A 22,074-nucleotide genomic window follows, 5' to 3' on the forward strand; every position below is an offset into this window, starting at 1 on the left:
CTGAATGACAGCTTCTTGCTGGGTTCCTGTGTAACAGCTGACATAATTTCTCCCCATGCTTAATGGGAAGGGACAGACAGTGCATTGGGGAACACTGTCCTGGGAGTGAAATATATAAAGAGAAAGCATCCTTTGTGAGATGAATCCAATCAGATGATTCAACCAAGTCATTGAAACCCTAGGAAGCAGTGGGGGGGGGTAGATGCCATTGGAAAAATGTCATCTACATGTGGGCATGATTCAACAGTGATGTCAGCTGCTACTATTCCCTCTGTTCCAGTTTCAAGTTAAAAGTAGTCTGAAATTTATAAGGGCCTGTGCAGGAGCTGAGAAAGTTAGCAAGAAAGGCTGAATAAGCAGTAAAGAGACCAGACCACTAAGGCTTGGGTTTTATTAAAGCAAGGTCAGGAATAACTGGGGAGGGGTTGGTTCCAGAGAGGTGGGCCAATGAGTTTGTCACGATGAGGAAGCTGCAGAGGATGTCTTGCAAAAGCAGACTAGAATTACAGCAGAGAAGGAAGAGTGTTGAAACACTGGATGGAAAAGAATCCTTGAGTTTGGTTTTATTTTTATTGGAGGGGAATAAATAAAGGCCACAGTTGAAATCTGGGTGTTGGGGGTAATATTTAGCAAGCACTGTGTTACTGAACAATCTACCCAAGTTGAGAGGGATGCTGAAGATGGTCTTCTAAGGAATTACTGGGCTGTAACAATGAATGGTTAGAAGTGGGAAAGTCTGCAGAGGCAGACAAGACCCTGTCTTACAATGTGAAGAGGCTTAAATAGCAACAAGGAGGCTAGAAGTAGCCACAGGAAAAGATGGGTCACAGGTGATGACAGCAATACAGAGGGTTCTATTTAGAATTATTCCTTTCTGAAAAGTCACCTTGTACAGGGAAGGGGTTCAAAACTTGGGTATATGGGTGTGTGCAGGTAACAAGGTCCTAACAGGCTTTTTTTTTTTTTCCTCAGTAAACACAAGACAAGGACACTTAAATTCAAATCAACACTTAACAGCTTTTTACAATATTTGTAAATAAGCACTGGGACTTAATGCCACAAAATACAATATTACAAACAGCTTTATGGGAATAACTCATGACAGTCTGTAGGCCAGGAGGAGTTCAGGGCATCTCGTCTTGGCTGTGGTGGAGATGAGTTGGATAGATTTCAGGTAAGACTAGCTTCCAGTGAGTTCATGATGTCCTTCCAGTCAAAAGGTCCTACAGCACAAAAATGCTGGGCCTAAGCCCTTTAAAAATTTATTTTCTTACGCTAAAGACACATGTCCGAGACAAGTGGACAGTTATCTAATTCACAGTTTCAAAAGCAGCAGTGGGACACAGCATTTCCATTCCCACCCTTTGCCCTTAACCAGGTCAAGTCTCTGTCTTGAGGCGGGCAGCCTGGATAGTTTTTATTGTTTTTGCAGTATGTTTTCCAGCCAGATTGATTGTAGCTAGCTGAGATTTTTCTTCAATCAGGCTGTCTTTGGACCCATTTCTTCTCTAAAAAAAAAAAAAAAAAAAGAAAGGAAGGAAGGAAGAACAACATAATCACATTAAGAACTTTTAGAAACAGACCATAAGCTGCACAGAGAGGGATTGGGAAGAGCAAGTCCAGCCTGAGCTATATAATGTGGCCACCTTAAGTTTATTCATTTATGACACTTCAAGTCGTAATAACAAAAAGAAAAGTCTATGGTACCGTTTGAAAGCCCTGTCTAGTTAACTGCAAAATCAAATGTGTTTAATGTTGCTCTGACAAGAGTGGGTACAGAACAATTGTTTTCTTTACTTACAAGACTTCCTCAATCAAATAGGCTTTCTTTTCTGAGCAAGGCCTCTGTCACCCTATGAAACAGTTACTAAACTGTGATCATTTAGACATCCCTGTCATTTGGAACTGAATGTCACTGTCAACAGGGTGAGGAGCCTTGGAGATTTGCATTATCAAGAGAGGTTTCCAGGACAGGCTCCAAAGCAATACGAGAGAAACTCTGTCTCGAAAAACCAAAAAAAAAAAAAAAAAAAAAAAAAAGTTAATTGACCTACCTGAGCCTGGACACCATACCCAGCACTTCTGGAGTCTGGATTTGTATACAACCCATTAATTAGGTCAGATGGAAACCCAAGGATGCCACCAACAGTACCTCAACAGCTCTCTGCTGTGCCTCCCAGGGATGACTGAGCTTGCTATGACTTCTCAACCTTATGTATAAGCATTTCCAGGCTGGCCTTCCCTTTGCTGTGGAGGACAGCTACAGCAGGACTTGGGTACTTCTGTCTGCCATCCCTTCAACAGAACAACTGTGCCTGCCACCATTTCTCCAGCTTGAAAAAATAACTTAGAGCAAAGCAATTCTTTTTATCATAGCTCCACTCGATCTTAGTCTTACCTTAGCGTGCGCACACACAGACACACACACACACACACCAACCATTTGGGATCTGGCACTACCTCTTTTCATTCCTAGCAGCTCTTTTCAGACTGTGCCCATGGTTTTTTATCACATCCTTCTGCTTTCAGATTCCGTGTGTGGTTTTTGGATAAACAGAATGGAGTTAGACTGACTGCTCAATGTATCCAAAGGAACTCCCAAAGCACAAGATGTTTCTCAAACTCACAGTTGCTTGCACCTGAGCACACCTCTGACCCTGGCACTTGGCAGTCAAAGGCAGGCAAATTCTGTAAGTTCGAGGCCAGCTTGGTCAACACAGGGAGTTCCAGGCCAGTGAGAGCTACAAAGGAATCGAAGTCATTGCAATTTGATCCTCACTACCTGACTTCAAACCCCAGGACCCATGTAAAACAGTCCTCAAATCAGTTCTCTGACCACACACATCATGCCCGTAAACATCATGCACACATGATAACTAAGATTCGGATTTTAAAGTCACCAGTGGGACATGGTAAAACCTTACTAACCTGATGCACTGTGCAGCCACCAGACCCCTGAGCGTCTGAGGAACGGGTCACTGGAAGTGGTGGGACAAGATCTGTTTTTGAGCTGCCAAAGAGAAAGTCAGAACTTGTGAACCGGACAGAACCCAGATCTTTCGCTCTGCTGGGACAGGGAGCTCTGTGGGCTGTTGTGTGAGAATGACCCATTCTCTGGCCTGGCCACTTACTTCACTTCTGAGAGAACCGACCGCTCTCCGTCTGAACACTGGGATCGGCGGTACTGCCTGTAACTCCGTGGAGAATGTGAATGCCTGATGCGGACTGGGTCACCCTGAGTCCTGAAAGGACACGATAAAGCAGGGAAACACAATCAAAAGTCAAAGCAAAACAACAGGCAATTTTTTCTGAACAGCAAACTGTAAAAATAAAATTTTAAAACTGCCATTAATTATTCTTGTTTTCATTTTGTAAGTGGATTTTGCCTGATACAGGGTTCATGAAGTCCAGGCTGGCCTCAGGCTGGAACTGGTCTCATAGCTGAAGATGATTTAAACTCCTGATACTCCCAGGTCCACAGCCCAAGTGCTGGCTTATAAGCTCCAGGCTCCACACATAGCTCGGACTTGTTTTTGTTTTGTTTGTTTGTTGGTTGGCTTGTTTATGAACTTGACTTTTATGGGCTGTGAAAGCAGTAGTGATTTAAATTTCACAGTATTTTACAAAAGAAAAATGCTCTCCCAAATACACTACACATGGAGCCCTGTGTGTGTGTGTGTGTGTGTGTGTGTGTGTGTGTGTGTGTGAATGTGTGTGCGTATATGTGTGTGCGTGTGCACGCACGTGCATGTGTGTATGTGTGTATATATGTGTGTGTGTTTGTATGAGTATGTATGTGTGTGTGTTTAACCACAATTTTTGTTGCAGATATTTGGACACAGGGTCTCATGATCTAGTCCTGGCCTGGACTGTATAGACAGACAGAGCAGCCCAGAAACCTGGGTGTCTTTCCTGCCACTGTTTCAGACTCTGAGATTACAAATATGCTTCATTTTTAGCCTGGCTCAATCAGTAACCCATAAACACTTCCTGGAATCCACCTGAATTCTCTCCAGGAATGTGGAAGGAAGAAGACAGTAAAAACAGCTTCACCTTCCTGTAAGGAAAGGTCAGCTCCAGCTGCTACAGCCTTCACTGGGAACTCTGGGTTAGCTCTTCCGTGTTTCCAACACACACACACAAACAAGCCTTCCCTACTTCATGATTTCACAGTGTAAACACATACTAGAACATCACATATATTATATATGCCATAAATCTCTTAACCCATGCATTCACTTAAAAAAACAAAACAAAACCCTCAGTTCCTGACCTAAAAGTGATAGCAACAGGGCTGGCAAGCCTGACCTAAGTTTGAGTCCCAGGGAGACCAGCATGATGTGAGGGGAGAACTGACTCCCACAAGCTGCTGGCTTATGCACATGTGAGGGCTCACACATAAGCACAGTCAAAATAAAGTAAGATTATGAGAAGAGGCTGGGCACTGGGAAGAGGCTGGGCATTGGGAAGAGGCTGGGGGTTTTCTGGATGGGAGAAACAGGGTTGGAGAGGGAAATAAAGCAGTGAGACGTGCTCCTCCCACATTCCTGGATAGACTCCAAGTGAGTTCTCGGAAATGTCTAACTTATAATCTCAGAGTCCGGGAGGCAGAGTCAGGAGGGCACTCACGTTCTAGGCTGATTCCATCTACACAGTCCAGGCCAGTATTCCCTTGGCCCGTTCCAAGCTGAAAACAGTCAGTGCATGCCCAGCAGTCTGGGCTGAGCTCAGACCCTGCTGAGTGCTCACAAAGCCTGTTCAGTTCTATGATGGCAGCTGACTTGGGCTCCTACGACCAGGTTTTGTGGTAAATATAATTCTCCTAACATTAAAATGGTAGATAAAACTTACTGTTATCAATGAGTATTTCAGCAAAAAGACATTATTTAAAGTGGACATAGCCATCAATAGTTACTAACATCTCACTCACGTACAAACAAGCAGAAGAGAGTCATGGAAAACAACAAGGCCATTTTGGGGGTGTGGCTTGTTTGAGACAAGGTCTCTCGCTCTAGCCCAGGCTGGCCTGAACCTCAGTACCGACCAAGGTGGCATGGAACGGGTGTCAATCCTCCTGCCCCTGCCCCTGCCCCTGCCTCTGCCCCTGCCCCTGCCCCTGCCTCTGCCCCTGCCCCTGCCTCTGCCTCTGCCTCTGCCTCCCAAGTTCGAAGATTGGAAACATGAACCACCTCTTCTACCTCTTCCCTTACATTAATCTTTAATGTACAAACTGAGACACTGCATGGAACATAAAGAAAGAATCAACTGTTCCTCCTTGGTGGTGTGAAGGGAATAAGCCCTGTGGGCTTATGTTTGAATACTTAGTACCCAGTTGGAACTGCTGGGAAGGATTAGGAGACATGGCCTAACTGAGGGCGGATCACCAGGGTGGGCTTGAGGTTTCAAAACACTGAGTCATTCCTGATGGGAGATGCATTCTGAATATGTTTCTCATACTGGTTAATGAATAAAGCACTGTTGGCCAATAGGAAATGAAGATAGGAGGGACTAGGAGACAAGGAGGAAAGAGGAAGTAGTAAGGAGGGGTCAAGATGGAGAGTCTGGAGAAAGCAGAACCGCCGTTCCTCCGCTCTCGGTAAGACCATGTGGAAATACATAGAAATGGGTTAATAATTAAGAAAGAGCCGATAAGAAACTAGTAACTGGCCAACAGGATTATATCAAATACAGAGTCTCTGTGTATTATTTGGGGCTGGCGTGATGGCGGGACAAGACCAACGGCAGGACAAGACAGGCGGCAGGCAGAAAAACCCATACTCTTTACACATTCCCAGTGTGCCCACTCTGCTTCCTACTGTGGGTCAGGATGAGCTGTCAGCTGGTCCTGCCACCCTTGATCTGCTGTCCCAGACGCTAGACTGGATCCTAACCCTCTGAAACTGTAAGCCAAATCAAACACTTTCTTTTTGTTGTTGTTGTTTTCTGGTGTTTTGTTTTATTTTGTCTTTTTGTTTTGTTTTGAGACAGGGTTTCTCTGTGGTTTTGGAGCCTGACCTGGAACTAGCTCTTGTAGACAGGGTGGTCTTGAACTCACAGAGATCCGTCTGCCTCTGCCTCCAGAGTGCTGGGATTAAAGGCATGAACCACCACTGCCTGGCTAAACACTTTCTTTTTATAACTTTCCTTGATTGTGGTGTTTTGTTACAGGAATAGAAAATAAAGTAATATGCCTTCACACTAATAGAACTGTCAAAGCCCCTCAGAGCTGTACTCACTCCACTTTAGTGTACGGGATCTCTTTCAGCTGCTCTTCTGACAATCCTGATGGGTCCACAAGTTCCTTCCTAGGAGAGAATAAGCAATGAGGTAAAAGCGTCCTGCCAGCGTACATTCTAATACCTCTTCCAATTGGCAAACTTCCCCTTCCTGCCCTTGTCTCAAAACGTGGGGTAGTAAAAGTATTCACATATGATGTGCACGAAACTGGAAAAAAAAAAAAAAAAAAACAGATTGTGTTCAAGGACAAATGGGAGAAACCCTTTCCTGTAGCCTCCTCCTCCTTTCTGCACCACACACTCTCCAGGGCCCCCATTCCCCATTGGTAAGCTGCTCTCCTTCTTTTTTATATGGATTTGGGTCTTGCTGTGAATACTTATAATACTTCTCAGAACCAACTTAAAGCTGCACGTACCATGGTGGCCATATGGCTCAGCAATTAAGAGCACTGGCTGCTCTTGCAGAAGACCCAAGTTCGGCACCCAGCACCCACATGAAAACTCACAACCATCTGTAATTCCAGGGAATCCAGTACCACCAGACACGCACATGGTGCATACGCACAACACATGCAAGCCAAAATCCTGTGTGTGTGTGTGTGTGTGTGTGTGTGTGTGTGTGTGTGTGTGTGAGAGAGAGAGAGAGAGAGAGAGAGAGAGAGAGAGAGAGAGAGAGAGAGAGAGATGGTCACAGATATTCTAAGCTGCACACATGGGGAGACCCAATACTCACTGGATGTGTTTCCATAGCTCTTCTTTTGCTTGGATATCAGGGCTTCTTCTGCAAATAAATGAAACAACATTTACCTCTACAACACATGCCCTGCACAGACCTTACAAGTTACCTGGAAGAGTTCTATGAGGTCCTATTTGCCCTCTGGCTACTGGCAGGACATATGAGCAGCCAGAGCTACTACAATGACCAGTGAAGAGATGGCGGGTAATTTATTGGCCAGTGTCACTGAAAAACTCACATAAATATACATAAATAAAAATGAGGCATCACCAGATCTTCATTTATGAAAGAGCCTGGAAGCCAGGTTTGGTGGCTAGACCTGTAGTTCCAGTACTTCGTGGCAGAGGCAGGGGGTCTCACCACAGGTTTGATGCCAGCCTGGCCAGTCAGTGCCACACCAAGACCCTACACATCATAAACAAAAACTACACACGAAGAAGGGAAAGTTGGGGACATGTCTACAAACCCTCTCTGGTTGTGACTGGACAATGAACAGTGATTCAGGGGTCCTGGTGTCTCATTTTACTTTCTACTTTTTAGTTACACTTATTTATTGTGCACATGAGTGTTTCACAGTGTACTCAGTACAGTTTGCCTGAGTCGGCTCTCTGCTTTCACCATACTGGTCCCGAGGACTTAGCTAAGTTCCTCAGGCTAGCAGCAGGCACCCCTAACCTGCTCAGCCATTTCACCAGCCACCCCCTCTTTTTTAAGTAGGAAAGAACTCATTTCTATTACCCATTGTTAAGGCTCTCAACATGATCTGTGATGACCCAGTACAGGTAACATCCATGAGAGTGAGGCAAGTCGTCTAATAACATCTCCCCTCTCATGTGACATCTGAAACAGCATTTCTACACCAAAACTTAGGCCACAAGGGACAGAGCTCATAGGGGATGTCCTTCTGTTTATATGTTTCTCTTATCGGTTGATGAATAAAATGCTGTTTGGCCAACAGCCAAGCAGAAAGCATAGGCAGGGCTGCCAGACCAGGAGAAGCTGAGGAGAGGGAGGCCGCCAAGAGACACCATGCTGCAGGAGTAACAAGCCGGATTACAGGTAAGTCACAGCCTCATGGCAGTATATAGACTAATAGAAATGGGCTAGTGATTAAGACAGAGCTAGCCAATAAAAAGCCTAAGTCATCGGCCAACAGTTTATAAATTAATATGTCTTTGTGTATTTATTTGGGGAAAAGAGGCTGTGAGACCAGACCAGACAAGAACCCTCTAGCTACACAGAGCCTAGTTGTGGTTTTCATAATGCCACCACCTTTTCCCTGAAGACTCCTTGGATGGAAATTATACCATTATGTTTAAAGTCCTAGAATAAGAAACCTCAGTCACTACCTGAGTTCATACTCTCCATTGGGTTAATTGTTAACCCCCACTATAGCAAGGAATAATAAAATTATTCCAGTTGTTGCCACAGAATGTGACCCTTTTCAGTCCCCTCAGAAGGAAAAGAGATCTAATAAGGGGCCCACAGAAAGGTCCTAAGCTTGAACAATTAACAAGGTTAAGAGTTGAGCTGCTGATAAACCCTGCCCTGTGGAATTTTACACTGAGGTTCAGTATCACTTCCAGCATACAATATCCTCATCAATGCTCTCATTTTTCTCTCATGCATTCTGGCAGGGCTGCTGAATCCACAGAATACAATACTTGGCTACAGAATTTACTAAACGGTCTCTCCTCTGTGTGTGTGGATGGGGGGGGGGGTGATCAAAAATCTGCTCCTTCGGTCAAATCAAAAGGAGTGAAATGTGGTAAGGGATGGGGACAAAGCCCGGGTGTCTGACCAGGGACGGTGTTGATCATAGATTTTGTTATATAAAACTGTATGCTTTTAAAAAAATCATACAAATGGTTCTGGAAGGTCTTGAACAAAACCTGCCTTTCCAACACTTTGCCCATCTGATCTCCTGGGTAGTCTGTCAACCGTTAAATGATACTAAGAAGGTGCAAGTATTTCAGAGTACTAATCTTTTCTTCCAACCCAGCATGCTGGGTCAGCATGTGGTTGTCACAGGAGGCTGCTCCACAGTTTATCACAGGACATGTAGGTGGAGGCTGTGTTCTGCTGCTCAGCTGTTCCTTCAGGGAGGTGCTGGAAGGACTGGTCAGCTGTCTCCATGTCACAGGAAGGTTCTGCACCCCCAGCACTGCTGATATTTGAACAGTAACTCTTTGGGAACTTCCCTGTGATTTTAAGATTAAGTCAATGCCACCCCCAGCATCTACCCAGCAGAAGCCAGTGCCCTCCCTAGTGTTAAAGACAAAAACGACTCTTGGGAGTCATGAGATGGCTCAGCAGGTAAAGACCTTGCCACCAGGACTGATGGCCTGAATTCGATCCCTGCGACTTAAGTATTGGAAACTCCCAGAAAGCTGTTCTCTGGCCTCCAGACACAATATGGCACATAATTCCCACCCAAGCCTTTAACACACACAAATAAATAGATATAATTAAAACAGTTAATGACATTACCAAGTGTCCCAGAAAGAACAAAGTTGCCCCCACCTATAAACTACAAGTCTGAAAGTAGCTAACATTACGTGACAGAAGTGATTTATTGAAAGACCCAGTGTGTGGCTCTAGAAATAGTGCAGACAGCAGGTGGGGTTAGATGTTAAAAACAAACAACAAATAAAAAAAAAAAAAAAAGGTGAGTGAGACCTGCATTACAGCTGATGGCAGTGGCAAGGTAAAGAGAGAGCCAGGACTGGCGTGATCTGAGAGCATGAGGCTCGAAGCTTAACGCTTTCACAGAAGATGAGGAGAAAGAAAAACAATGTGCAAGGAACATCCTATTCATGACCATCCTGCCAAACCTAGTAGTGAGAGGCGACAAGGAGGAAGAATTAGTTTTGAAAATGAGGTGTGGGGGGAGGGCAGGGGTGTGCATGTGTGCTCGAGTTCATGCAATGACTTGGCAGGTAAAAACACTGGCAAGCCTGGTGTTCTGAGTTCCAAATCCAGGACCCAAAATAGAAGGGAAGAACCCACTCTTGTAGGTCATCCTCTGACTTCCACACTACCATGGGATGCAAATTCCTATATACATAAAGATACACACATGCACTCAAAAGAAATGCAATGTAGTTTAAACGCACACATCCGCACAGCTAACAACCTGGTTAAAGGGTAAGCGTACAACTCAATGGTTAAGCCATAGCCAAACACATGCCACCTGCATTAGATCTCCAGTGCTGCGTGCCCAGACACACCAAGAAGCAGCAAAAGCATGACCACAGCAGGCATTTTTCTGACTGCTGGCACTTCGGGTAACTTTAGTTTCTTATCTGTGCCTTTCTGTTTGTACTTTTAGCCGCAGACTTACTTAGCTTATGGGGGAGCAAGGGGAGTTAAGAACTTTTTCAAGTGTAAGTTTTGTGAGTCCATTTAAGATGCCAGTCATTCTGTCTCTGAAAACTTAGCAGGAAAGCTGCCTTAGCCTGGACAAGACCACAGTCCCTCTGCACCAGAAGTTCTGGACCTAAGAGGTTCAGACATTTAATCTGTGCCTTTATATCCTATGGCCCTGAAATGGCAGTCTTCCAATGAAACAGTTCTACTATGTCCTCTACCTTCAAAGAGCGCAGGGCATTGGGAAACTAAAGCTGGGAAAATGACGCTAGACCATCTGTGATACACAAACACAACCCACTGAGATGCTGTTATGCGGGCACCTGCATATTTGGTTTACACTTCCTACACTTCAATACAGTTTTGTGTGTTCAGACACCTGTGAAATTCCAGTAGCCGTTTGTCCGTAGCTCAGCTGGGAGAGCTTGCTCAGCGTGCACAAAACCTTGAGGTCTACACCAGCACACACTAAGACAGGTGTGGCAGCTCATGCCTGTAATTGAGCACTCAGGAGATGGCTCGGGAGAGTAAGTCCATCCTCAGCTATATGCTGAGTTCCAGGCCAGCCTGGGCTACATGACAAAATAAAAACTTATGCAGACACTTTGTTCCTCAGGTGCCCACAGTTATAAAATATATCAAATATAAACATGCTAACAGTATTGGCCCAGGATTTGTTCAAAGCATCTCCATCTACACTTGTGCAATGATTCGATTTTAAATCAATCGGAGAAATTAGTTTTAATGGATTAGCTCATAATGCAAGCACCTGGGCAGCTAGGGAGGAGACTCAAAAATTCAAGGCCAGTCTGGGCTACAGTCTCAAAATAACTATGTAATAATATACAATATTTATTTCAAATAGCAAACATGGCAGTGTCCAGCTTGTACTGTTGCCATCTTTAAGCTAGCTGCATCGCTAAGTGGGAATTTAAAGTTAAAAAACACAGGAATACAAAATGTAAATGAACTTAGAGACTTCAAAGCACTATTCTTAGTACTTCTGATATCCCTTCACAGTCAGAAAAGGTGAAGTTAGGACACAGCTTACTCCTCCCTGCCCCCTTCCTGTCCTAATTAGGGACATGAGGTCCAGTAGCCCAGCTGTCCAAGTCTGCCAGGAGTGCAAATATTCACTGAATATTCACCCAAAATGGATTTGTGTTTTATTGGGTCCATCAATTCCTGGGCAGCCTCAGTGATCACATGATCAAGTTTTCAGTCAGTAAAAAAAAAATAGTATCATGAGGTGGACACCAGGGGGCAGTGGAGCCCACTCACACACAGAGACTATGGTTTGAGGGTCTAGGGCAAGGCCTCTCCCACACAACCCAAGGGGTGGAAAGCTATTCCAATGAGCCTGAAGCTGACCCTGTTTTGTGTATATATCACAGCAGTAAACATAAATGCCTTAGAAATGGGACTGAGAAGTATACTTGATAATACTGAGCTTCACAGTGTTTAATAGATAAGACCCAGCCATGTTCAGCATAATGCTCATTGTGGGGCAGGGAGCACAAACACACACACACTAATAATAATAAATAAAAACTTGTAAAGGAGAAACGGAGTTTGTATTACAAAACTTCCTACAAAGAAAATTCTAGGCAAACAGTCTTGAGGCAGGCAAGCATCGGGGATCGTTTAGCTACCCAGGACTGCACTTGGTTTGGGCTGTGCCCATCCTCTTCTAATAACACCCTTGGCAGCCTGACACCCACAAACACACGTACTACACGTGAGCATGCATTCACACACACACACACATACACACACACTCACACACACGCACACCTCTGAACAATGCAGCCAACAAGCTGTTGGGACTCCTACCTGAACCAAGCTGCATGCACACCGACTCTGAGCAGAGATAACTTGCTCGTCCCTTTACCCCTTAGCAGCCTTTAAACTGCAGCAGACTCTGCTCAATCGCACTGCAGTTATGTCCGAGTTTGTGAGTACAAGGCCAGTTCAACTTGAACTAGTTTGGATGCATATGCAACAAAACACACTTAGTCCTCTAAGTGAACGTGTAGGGAAAACCCTCTACTTTCCATAACATGCCTATGTGTTATTTGATGTATATATGATTAAAGTCATGTGCATTATGGGAAAGGGCGTGTGCAATAAGCAGAGGTCTACTAATCAGAATCTTCTAGTCAAAATAGAGAACTACACAAAACACAGCCCAAGCTGCCCGCATGTAGAAAGGGCCCCTGGGGCCCCTGGGCACCCTCACCTATGAGGCCCACTGTCACTCTTGACAGTGTACCTTCACTTGGAACAAAGTTACCATGCTAATTTGCCAATCTGTGGGTCTTTATTGCAACTCCTCAAATAAGAAAGAGGTGGAGAATGTGTAAACATTTAGCCTGGGCCCCAGTAGGGTAAGAATTTCAATGAAACATTATACAAAATATTTAAAGAAGAAATTATGCTGATTTTATATTAATTCTGAAAACAAAGAGGAACATATCCCAAATTAAAATATAACTTTTAACACACACACACAGCACAATACACACCCTGAAAATCATAGTGCCACATTAAAAAGAGAAGGAAAAAAGAAAACCTGGACATGATAGTGTCTGTCTGTCATCCGTACTTTTGGGAGTTATAGAGGCAGAAAGATCAGAAATTCAAGGTCCTCAGCAGGATGTAAAGGTGTATACCTTTAATCCCAGAACTTAGGAGGTAGAAACAGATAGGTCTCTGAGTTCCAGGCCAGTCTGGTCTCTATGGCAAGTCCCAGGCCAGGTCAGCCAGGGATACATAGTGAAACTCTGTCTCAGAAATGAAAGAAAAGAGACGAGGAGAGGAGAGGAGAGAAGGGGGGAGGGGAGGGGAGGAGAGGAGAGGAGAGGGGAGGGGAGGGGAGGAGGGGAGGAGAGGGGAGAGGAGGCAGGGTAGGCAGGCAGGCAGGAAGGCAGGAGAGAGTGAATTGAAGGCCAAAGGCCAGCAGGGGATACTTGACAACAATAAAATGTTCTATACCAGGTAGAAGGACACAGGCCTTTTAATGCCAGCACTTGGTAGTGAAAGGCAGGCAGGGCTCTATGAGTTGAAGGCCAGCTAAGACTATATAGCAAGTTCCAGGAAAGTCTGGGCTACAAAGCAAGACCCTGTTTTATATTATTTGTTTCAGATTTATTTACTTTAATGTGTATGTTTTGCCAGTATGTATGTCTGTGCACCACATGTGTGTTTAATGTCAAAGAAGGTCAGAAGAGGGTGTGGAATCCCCTGGCACTGGAGTTACAGATGATCGGTGCTGGGAACAGAATCTAAGACCTCTACAAGAGCAACAAGTCCTCTTAACCACTGAGTCATCTCTCCAGCCCCAAGAGACCCCCCTTTTAAGATCTAATCTAAAGCCAAGTATCTATGATTGAGGAGTATCCCTTCAAATATGCAGCACACAGGGTCTATGCTGTGGCCTCCAGTGCCCTCTCCTGGCCTGCCAACCCAACAGTGCATTCTCAGCTTTCTCCTGGCTCCCTCAGAGATAGATACCCAGCTGGCTGCTACATCAACTTCCCACGTCCATCCTCTCCCTGCTCAGACACTACTCTCTCCTCCCAGGAGTAAGAACACCATTACAGACGGCCACCTAGGGTCACAAGGGCTTTGCAGTCAGTTCCAGCTCACTTGACACATGCTTGCATGCTTGGCAATTGGATCAGGCATGGATGGCCTAACTCTTGATGTATAGACTAACACACACGCACACGCATGAGCATGTAGGCACACCACTTTATCAGCTCACAGAAAACTTATCTGGGGACAGGCAATCTCACCATTATGGGGTAATTGTGCTCACACGTGTCATTGCCTAGCAACAGGAGGGGCAGGCAAATCTCAACACTGGGGTGTAATGAATCATTCAATGACTACCGATCACTAATGGTAATTTGACAGGAAGAAAGTCACATCGGGCTCAATTTAGAACAAGACTTGGGAGAATTCTGTAGACTCAAATTGGTCAAAGCAGCAGGTGTCTTACCAATAGCCAGGCTTCAGAACAAAATAGGTTCTAGCTCTCTGGTTGGATACATGCATTTGTTGAAAAGCAATACGAAACAAAAAGTAAGGGCTTTGATGGCCTTGTTCTGCCTGAGCTCTGACTTCTAAGCCTTCAGAAATGGTTAATGAATGGTATACATGTAAGAAGAGAAAGCAACAAATAAACAATGGCTGTTCCCAGTCTAAATAAAGCCCTGTAAGTGAGCAGACCCCAGCATCTATCCAGCTGCTCTATCAAGCTCCCTGATTGAATGAAAGTGGAAAAAGAACCCACGTACGAGCGAGATCTGTGTCTGGATCGCCTGTTGTTAGGATCCACTTGGGCTTTTTCCTTCTGTCGCCTTAATACTGCTTCCCACTGAGGCGCTGAATCAACCATGTCATTCTCCTGCCGTATTCTGAAAAGACAAAGCAGGCATGTGGAGTTCACACCCATGCTGCACATGGTGAAACTCACCTGGGACCTCAGCACTCAGCAGGCTGAGGTGGGAGAATGGGGACTCTGAGCCACCTGGCCAGCATAAAGAGACCCTGTCTCAGGGACAATGAAGAAATGTAAAGTTAACATCCACCCATGGATGAAAATGAAAACACAACATACCAAATCTGTAGGACACATGAAGGCAATCTTAACTTCTCAGTCACTCAAACCTTGCTTTTTCGATAAGAGAATAGCAATTTGATTATATCATAAAAGCTGAAAATCAAGAACTGGATTAATATATTCTTGAATAGGTCTATGCACCTGTAAATATACATACATAAGTATACAATGTTCATATTAAGTCTATAAAGTATTAACTTTAAAGTATGTCTTAATGCTTTTCTGTGTCTCCTTGCTCTGTTGTAATGTCTCTCTTTTCATCTCTAATTTTATTGATTAGAGTCTTCTTTGTCTGTCTTTTGGTTAATTTGGCTGAACACTTGGCAAATCTTGTCAATATTTTCATAGAACCAAGTCATTTAATTGATTCTATTATCTTTGTCACTTCTACCTCATTAATTTCAGTACCACTTCATCTCTTCCTGTTTACTATTTTTGGGTGTTGTCTGTTATGGTTTTCCAGGACTTTCAAATGTTCCATTAAGTTATTAAATTGAGCGCTCTCAAGTTTTGTTTGTGCAGGCAGGTACATCAACACTCCTCTCAAAACTATCTTCATTGTGTCCCACAGATTTGGGTACACTGGGTTTCCATTTTCATTCAATTCTAGAAATTTTAACTTCTGCCTTGGTTTCCACCTTAACTCACTTGTCACTTAGTGGTGTGTTAATTCATATATTTTTTGCGGTTTCTATTGGGGGTGATATTCCACTGTGGCCAGAGAGAATGCAGGGCATTATTTCACTTTTCCCGTATTCGTTAAGACCTGCTTTGTCCCCTCTATGTGGGTGGTTTTGGAGGAAGTTTCATGAGTGTGGAGAAGATTGTGTATTCTTTAGTGTTGTGAAAAGTATTCTTTAGTTCTGGTGAAACGTTCAGTAGATCTTGGGTCATCTGATTTATGATGTCATTTAACTCCAATCTTTCTCTGCTTAATATTTGTCCAGGTGACGTGTGTATTGGTGAGAACAGAGTGCTGAAGTCATCTATCATCCTATTGGGTTTAATCTGTGGTTTTAGATCTAGTTTTACAAATTTGGGTATGCTCACATTTGGTGTGTATATGTTTACATTACAATATCCTTTAGGTGGATTGTTTCATTGATGAATATGAAGTGACCTTATTTCTTCTAATTAGTTTTGGGTTGAAGTCTACTTTGTCAGATATTAGGCTAGCTACACCTGCTTGTTTCTTAGGCCCATTTCCTTGGAATACCTTTGCACACCCTTTACCCTATTGTGTCTTGTAACATGATAAATAAAAGGCTCAGAGACTGATATTGGGGTTCAAGCTTCAGAAGCAAAGCACCTGGTTCTTACCTCTACCCCAGGTTGAAAGGGCTGATCCTGTCTCCACAAGCTCTCACCAAATCTCTAACTTTTGCCTCTCCTCAGCGTGGCTGGAGAATCCAGTGCCTGATACTGACTACTGAAGATTCTGCTCTTATCTTTTATACCTCTCCAGTGCTGGGATTAAAGCCATGTGATCCCAGATGCTGAGATCACCTTTGTGGGAGCTGTTTCTTTTAGGACTGGATCAATTTCCTGTAGTCAGTATGGCCTTGAACTAACAGAGATCTCTCTACCTCTTAATCCTGAGTGCTGGGATTAAAGGTGTCTGCCTGCTTAACTAGTATGTCTAGTACGGCTGCTTTGATCTCCAGTGGCTTTGATAAATATAAAAAATTTATGTCTATCACTGATGGTGAAGTATTATTCTAATCCTAATTGCTAGTCTGTGTCTCTTTACTGGGGAACTGAAATCACTAGGATAAAGAGTTATTATTTAAAGGTATGTATTAATTTCTGTCATTTTGTAGTATTGTGCTAGGCCTCTTTTGATTACATGTACTGGCATTGTTGTGTTTATTTCCCATGAACTCATGTTGCTGAATTGCTGTGCAGGCTTTTGGGGTGCGAAGGAGTGGACATAGCTGGTGGTGTAATGGAATGCCATCACAGGGGAAACACACAGAACAAGGAGACGGGAAGGAGCCTAGTTTGCACAGCTTGAAGAACACTGTTCCATCTTCTCATTGCAGAATAAATTAGAAGTGAACATACATGCTATGGACATTATAAGGAGCACGAGAAAGTACAAAACCTGAGGTGATCAACATCATAAGGGGACATAGGCTCGCTTATATATGTGTGGGCACATGCGTGTGCCCACACACTTTCATGGCTGCACCTATCCCTACAATCCTTCCCCATCAAACAGGACAGAAGCCAGCAGGCTTGCTGGGAGACCTGATACACTCTCAGGACTGAGGGAGATGCTGTCAGAGAAAGGATCAGGTCAGTGGCAGATCTCCCCTCCCATAGGACCTCATGCCTTAATTTCTGGGTTTAGGACTAGACATAAGATTCTGAATGGCATCACTGTACAGGTCATGGGCAAGCTTAAATGTCACTACATATTTAGATATGTTTATCGGGCAGTCAGGATCTTCTGTCACCTTGAGTTCAAGTCTCCTAGCAAGACTGAGATGACTTAGTCCAACATGTACTTTCTTCTAAGTACAGACATTCAGAAGGAAGACAAGTGCTACAAGCATATTCCCATCCATTCAGAAGGTTAACCATCATACTCAGATGATAAAAAATAAAATAAAATAAAATAAAAAATAAAACTAGCCAGGCATGGTAGCTCACACTTTTAATGCCAGAACTCAGAAGGCAGGGGCAAATGAAGGATTTCTGTGAACATGAGTCCAGCCTAGTCCAAATAGTAAGTTCTAGGCCAGCTACCTACAGCATAAGAAAAACATAATGCTGGCAACACACATATGGATTTTCTTTACCTTGCCAGTAAAAAGGACTAAGTTAAAAATGAATTTCAGATTATACCGTGTACTTTGACTTTTCAAACTGGAATCCTCACATAAGGCCAGTAAAATGCTACTGCTTCATTGCCTGGTGACCCAGGGGCTCTGAAGATAGATACCCTCTATAGGTGATGCTGTTTCATAAATATTCTAACAGATGCATTAAAAATGCAAGCTCGTTGCAGTCACAGGAGAAGCAGTCTTCTTGAGCAATGCTGCTGTGGACACCCAAGTCCAGCTCGTAATGAAGTTTGGAATTACATGCTTACAAAAGGCCTCTGGTTAATGATGTCTCATTACAAGAATGGAAGTGTCATTTCTTCCATCACTGAACTGTTCCAAAAGACACAGGTGCAATCTAGGAACAAAAACATCCTAGCACTCAGAAGCAAGTATACTTTAGCACTCAGTCCTTAAAGGCAAAGGAGTTATCCATTCATTTTCTTTTCAAATCATTTTCAAATAAAGGAAACATTTATGTGAAAAAAATGTCTCCTATAATGATTTTTTTTTCTTTTCTTGAGACAATTTCATCATGTAGCCTGCACTCCTGATTCTCTTACCTTGATCTCCCAAATGCAGACACTCTGGGCATGATTCCCGAGCCTTGTTTATTCATAGGTGTGGAATATGTAAGTGTTTTTTGCTACCTCCCAGCTACACATTAATTTTGATGTAAGGATTTACATTGTCAGGAACAGAAATATTAGAAGCCCTGACCTAGCACATAACCATTAAAAATATCAAAATCAGGAAATTATCAAAGGGGGAGAGGGTCTATCATCATTTATGCTACAGATCTAGTTGTTTCAAATGATACAAAAGACGAACCACAAAGCCTAGCACATTTCCTGCCTGAATCTCTCAAATCGATATTCACACACTTTGTCTATTTCCCCCTACCTGAAAAGAGAGTCAACAGATAGTGTGGGAAATATATCCTAACGAGACTTTTGCTTTTAAATTAGTGTATGGGAGTGGAGGGGTGGAGAAAGGAGAAGAGAGGGGAGAGGGAGAGGGTAAACAAGAAAAGAGAAGGAGAAGGTAAAAAGGGGAGAGGGGCCAGGAAAGATGGCACACTCTTTAAATCCCAGCACTCGGAAGGCAGAGGCAGGTGGATCTTGAGTTCAAAGCCAGTCTGGTCAATGGAGTGAGTTCCAGGACAGCTAGGGTTACACAGAGAAACCCTGTCTCCAAAAAGGGAAGGGTGTAAAAGGGGGATGTGGGGAATGGGAGAGAGGGAGAATGTTTTCAAATAGAGCCATTTCAACAGTATTTCAGGGGCAAAGGAATTGTAATGCATTTCCTCCGTGTCTCACCAGGCTTTCATTGTCTACCTTTTCCTAGGTTACCTATGCAATTTAGATTCTGACTGCATTTAACACTTAATTAAAGTTTGCTAAGGTTATGAAGATGAAATGCTAGCAAAGTGAAGATAACAGCAATTCCTATTCTTTCCTCTCTCCTCTTCCACACAAATCTTCATATTATCAAATGAATTCTGACACAAATCTCCGGGCTCTCCTCTGTCCGCCCCCTCTATCACTTTTGTTCTTAATGGGGCCTTCCTTCCCAGCAGCTCTTAACTCCCTTCTGATTCACTGAGGTGGAGGCCACCTTTAACGCTGAACCTGAAGTCTTTTGGAGCAAACGCGGAAGGCCCACTCTTGAGTTCTGTCTGTCTGTCTATTCCCCACTTGGTCACTATCGACTCGTCTGAGACGTTAAGAAAACCACTTATCTCTTTAGGTCAGGACTCACTCTGGTCATGTGAAAAATTATTACAAAGATCTTTTCTAGCTTTAAAACTCAATGTTTCTCTATTTGTGTTTTATTTCCAAACCAATGAGATGCTAAGGCAAAGCTTCTCTCTTTGACTGCAGCATAACATCCTAGACAATTGCTTTGTGTGACCACTCTGCTGCTAAAATTAAATCACTAGCTCCCAACAGACTGGGAATTTGTGTTCTCGTCAGCTACACTCATTATTTTTTAAACCTCACCTGATATAAAGCAATCTTCTTTTTTGTAATTTTTGTCGGTAGCTTTTCTTCCCTAAGGAAATCTATTGGTTCCAGGCATCTATTTATGTATTCTCTTAAGACCAGGAAACAAAAACTGCATTTACTTTTTCCAGTCTTCTCTTGTCATCAATAAATTCCTCTTATTTGCTCCTAAAGTTGTCTTATCTTCTTCGACATATTCCTCCCGCCCCTGCTACCACAATGGATGACCTTTGATGCAGCTCTCACTCTGGATCCCTCCTGTCTTCAGGGTTTCAAAATGCCTCACCCTCAGTCACCTGGCAGCGTGTCTCCAGTGTGGAAGCTTTGCGATGCCCACAGTCTCCCTGTCAACCCGGATTACACTCTGCAACCCCATGTGACCCCCATCACAGGTCTGCATCTTGGTATGCCCTAGTAAAATAGAAACCAGAAGTCCTTGTGTCTGTGGCATGGTGACCACAATCTATGTGCACCAGCTGTCTATGAGCTGTCCCCTTCATAACCACAACTTGTATCTTGTTGTTGCTTTTAAACCAACAGCAGCACAATGGGGAATTTTGCAAGGAAAATGACTATTTTCAGGTTCATGGAAGGAAGCCCATATGGTTTTAAATTTGCTAACACCCCACATGCATTTTTCCCTAGGGTTAGTGTAAGAGCAGCCTTCTACTGTGTGTGTGTGTGTGTGTGTGTGTGTGTGTGTGTGTATGTATGTGTGCATGTGAGTGTGGGTGTATGTGTGTGAGTGTGTATGTGTGAGAAAGTGTGTGTGTATGTGTGCATGTGAGTGTGGGGGGGGTGTGTGGGGGGTGTGTAGTGTATGGTGTGTGTGTGCACGGTGTTTATACCCATGTATGAGCCTGGGCACATGCTTATGAAATACAGAAAAAAAATTCAACATTATTCTGCTCTAACAGGATCCACTTTATCCTTGTGAGACATGGTCCCTCACTGAACCTGGAGCTAGTCTGGTGGCCAGCAAGTCCCAGAGAGCCCCTATCTCCACCTCCCTCCACCCACAGCATTAGGGCTATAGGCACACTGCAGCCACACTGGGGACTTCTATACAGGTGCTGAAATCTGAACTCAGGCCCTCGTGTTTATACAGCAAGCACTCTTTTTGTTTGGTTATTAGTTGTTTGAGATAGTGTCTTTCTATTCTACAGTTCTGGCTGTCTGTAACTCACAATGTAGACCAAGTTGGCTGCTGACTCACAGAGATCTGCCTGCACCACTACACTCTGCCTCAGCAAGCATTCTTACTGGGCACTCTCCCCAGCCACGCCTTTAAAGAGAAAAAACCAAAACCACTCTCATGACAAAATCCTCCCCAAGTCATCATCTTCTGCATCCTTCCTACTCAGCTGTCTCGTCTCTCTGTTAGTTTGGGGGCTGAATTTCTGCCACAGAAACATGCTTCTTCCTTAGTTAGGAAAGAACCCAAAAGCCCTTCTGGGACACATTTAAGTCTACCTGAAGCTATTCTTCAGATACTAATAGACATCAGGTAGGCTAACTGGCATTAAAGGCAGGAACAAACTCCATAGCTTCGTGCCAGAATGAACTCATGTTTCAAACCCTGACTTCATTTTGCTGGAGGGAGCCAGCTGGACTTTCCACTTCCTCCAGGGCCTCTGGAGAACACAGGGCAGCTGAGTGTTCTCATTGGCTTAACTGCACCTGCCTGTGCAGGACACTGTCTACATCCCACATGGCATTATCTCCTGAATCTTCACAAACTTCCTATGGGGAAGACAGAGCAGGTACTCTTTTCACCTGAGCCCCGAATCGAAGATTCGAATGGTGAAGTGACTGGGCCAGGGCCACAGAAACTTCGCAAAGCAGGATCATTTATGTAACACGCGGTTCCCTGATTTTCACAAGAGCACACACGTTCCACCTATGTGACTCCTGAGTGTGGTGCAAACTCCCAGGAGTGAGAAGGGAAAGGTTCAGTGGGAGCCCTGCTGCAGATCTGCTCTAGCCCTGCCCAGCAGGGTCACTTCCTCTTTTTCCTTATGCAAGAACTACTGGCCCCTGTACCTGTGTCACTTCCCTCTCCAAATCCCCCCTTGGCTATAAGCACCAAGCAAAGCATCAAAGGCAAGGAGCAAGTGAGTAATCCACAGACACTCCCATGGGAGGCCCGTAAGAGCCGGATATTGTGCAGACTCCTGTGCATGTGAAGAAAGGGCGTTTACAGGCACAGCTGCTATATGAAAGGCTTCATTCTGATCTGTCCACTTCCCAGGTCCTTTCTTTAGCAAAGGCC

General features: G+C 44.0%; 2 protein-coding genes across 3 annotated transcripts in view; both read right to left on the minus strand.

The window, feature by feature from the left end:
* Stard4 (StAR related lipid transfer domain containing 4) overlaps positions 1–22,074 on the minus strand; it is a 1,044,307-nt gene that overhangs the window by 502,797 nt on the left and 519,436 nt on the right. The gene's annotated exons all lie outside the window — the stretch shown is intronic.
* Positions 998–22,074, minus strand: part of Epb41l4a (erythrocyte membrane protein band 4.1 like 4A) — a 188,272-nt gene continuing 167,195 nt past the window's right edge. The window contains exons 19-24 of one of the 2 annotated variants that reach the window (XM_051202347.1): positions 14,643–14,762; positions 6,970–7,017; positions 6,237–6,305; positions 3,132–3,242; positions 2,929–3,010; positions 998–1,508 (exon numbers count right to left, since the gene is read on the minus strand). In XM_051202347.1, the coding sequence (XP_051058304.1) occupies positions 1,380–1,508; positions 2,929–3,010; positions 3,132–3,242; positions 6,237–6,305; positions 6,970–7,017; positions 14,643–14,762 (559 nt within the window). In that variant the 3' untranslated portion in view covers positions 998–1,379. The remainder of the gene's footprint in view (positions 1,509–2,928; positions 3,011–3,131; positions 3,243–6,236; positions 6,306–6,969; positions 7,018–14,642; positions 14,763–22,074) is intronic. The other variant, XM_051202348.1, reaches the window with a different exon arrangement.

Source organism: Phodopus roborovskii, unplaced genomic scaffold, assembly GCF_943737965.1.
Source record: "Phodopus roborovskii unplaced genomic scaffold, PHOROB, whole genome shotgun sequence".
Lineage (NCBI taxonomy): Eukaryota > Metazoa > Chordata > Mammalia > Rodentia > Cricetidae > Phodopus > Phodopus roborovskii.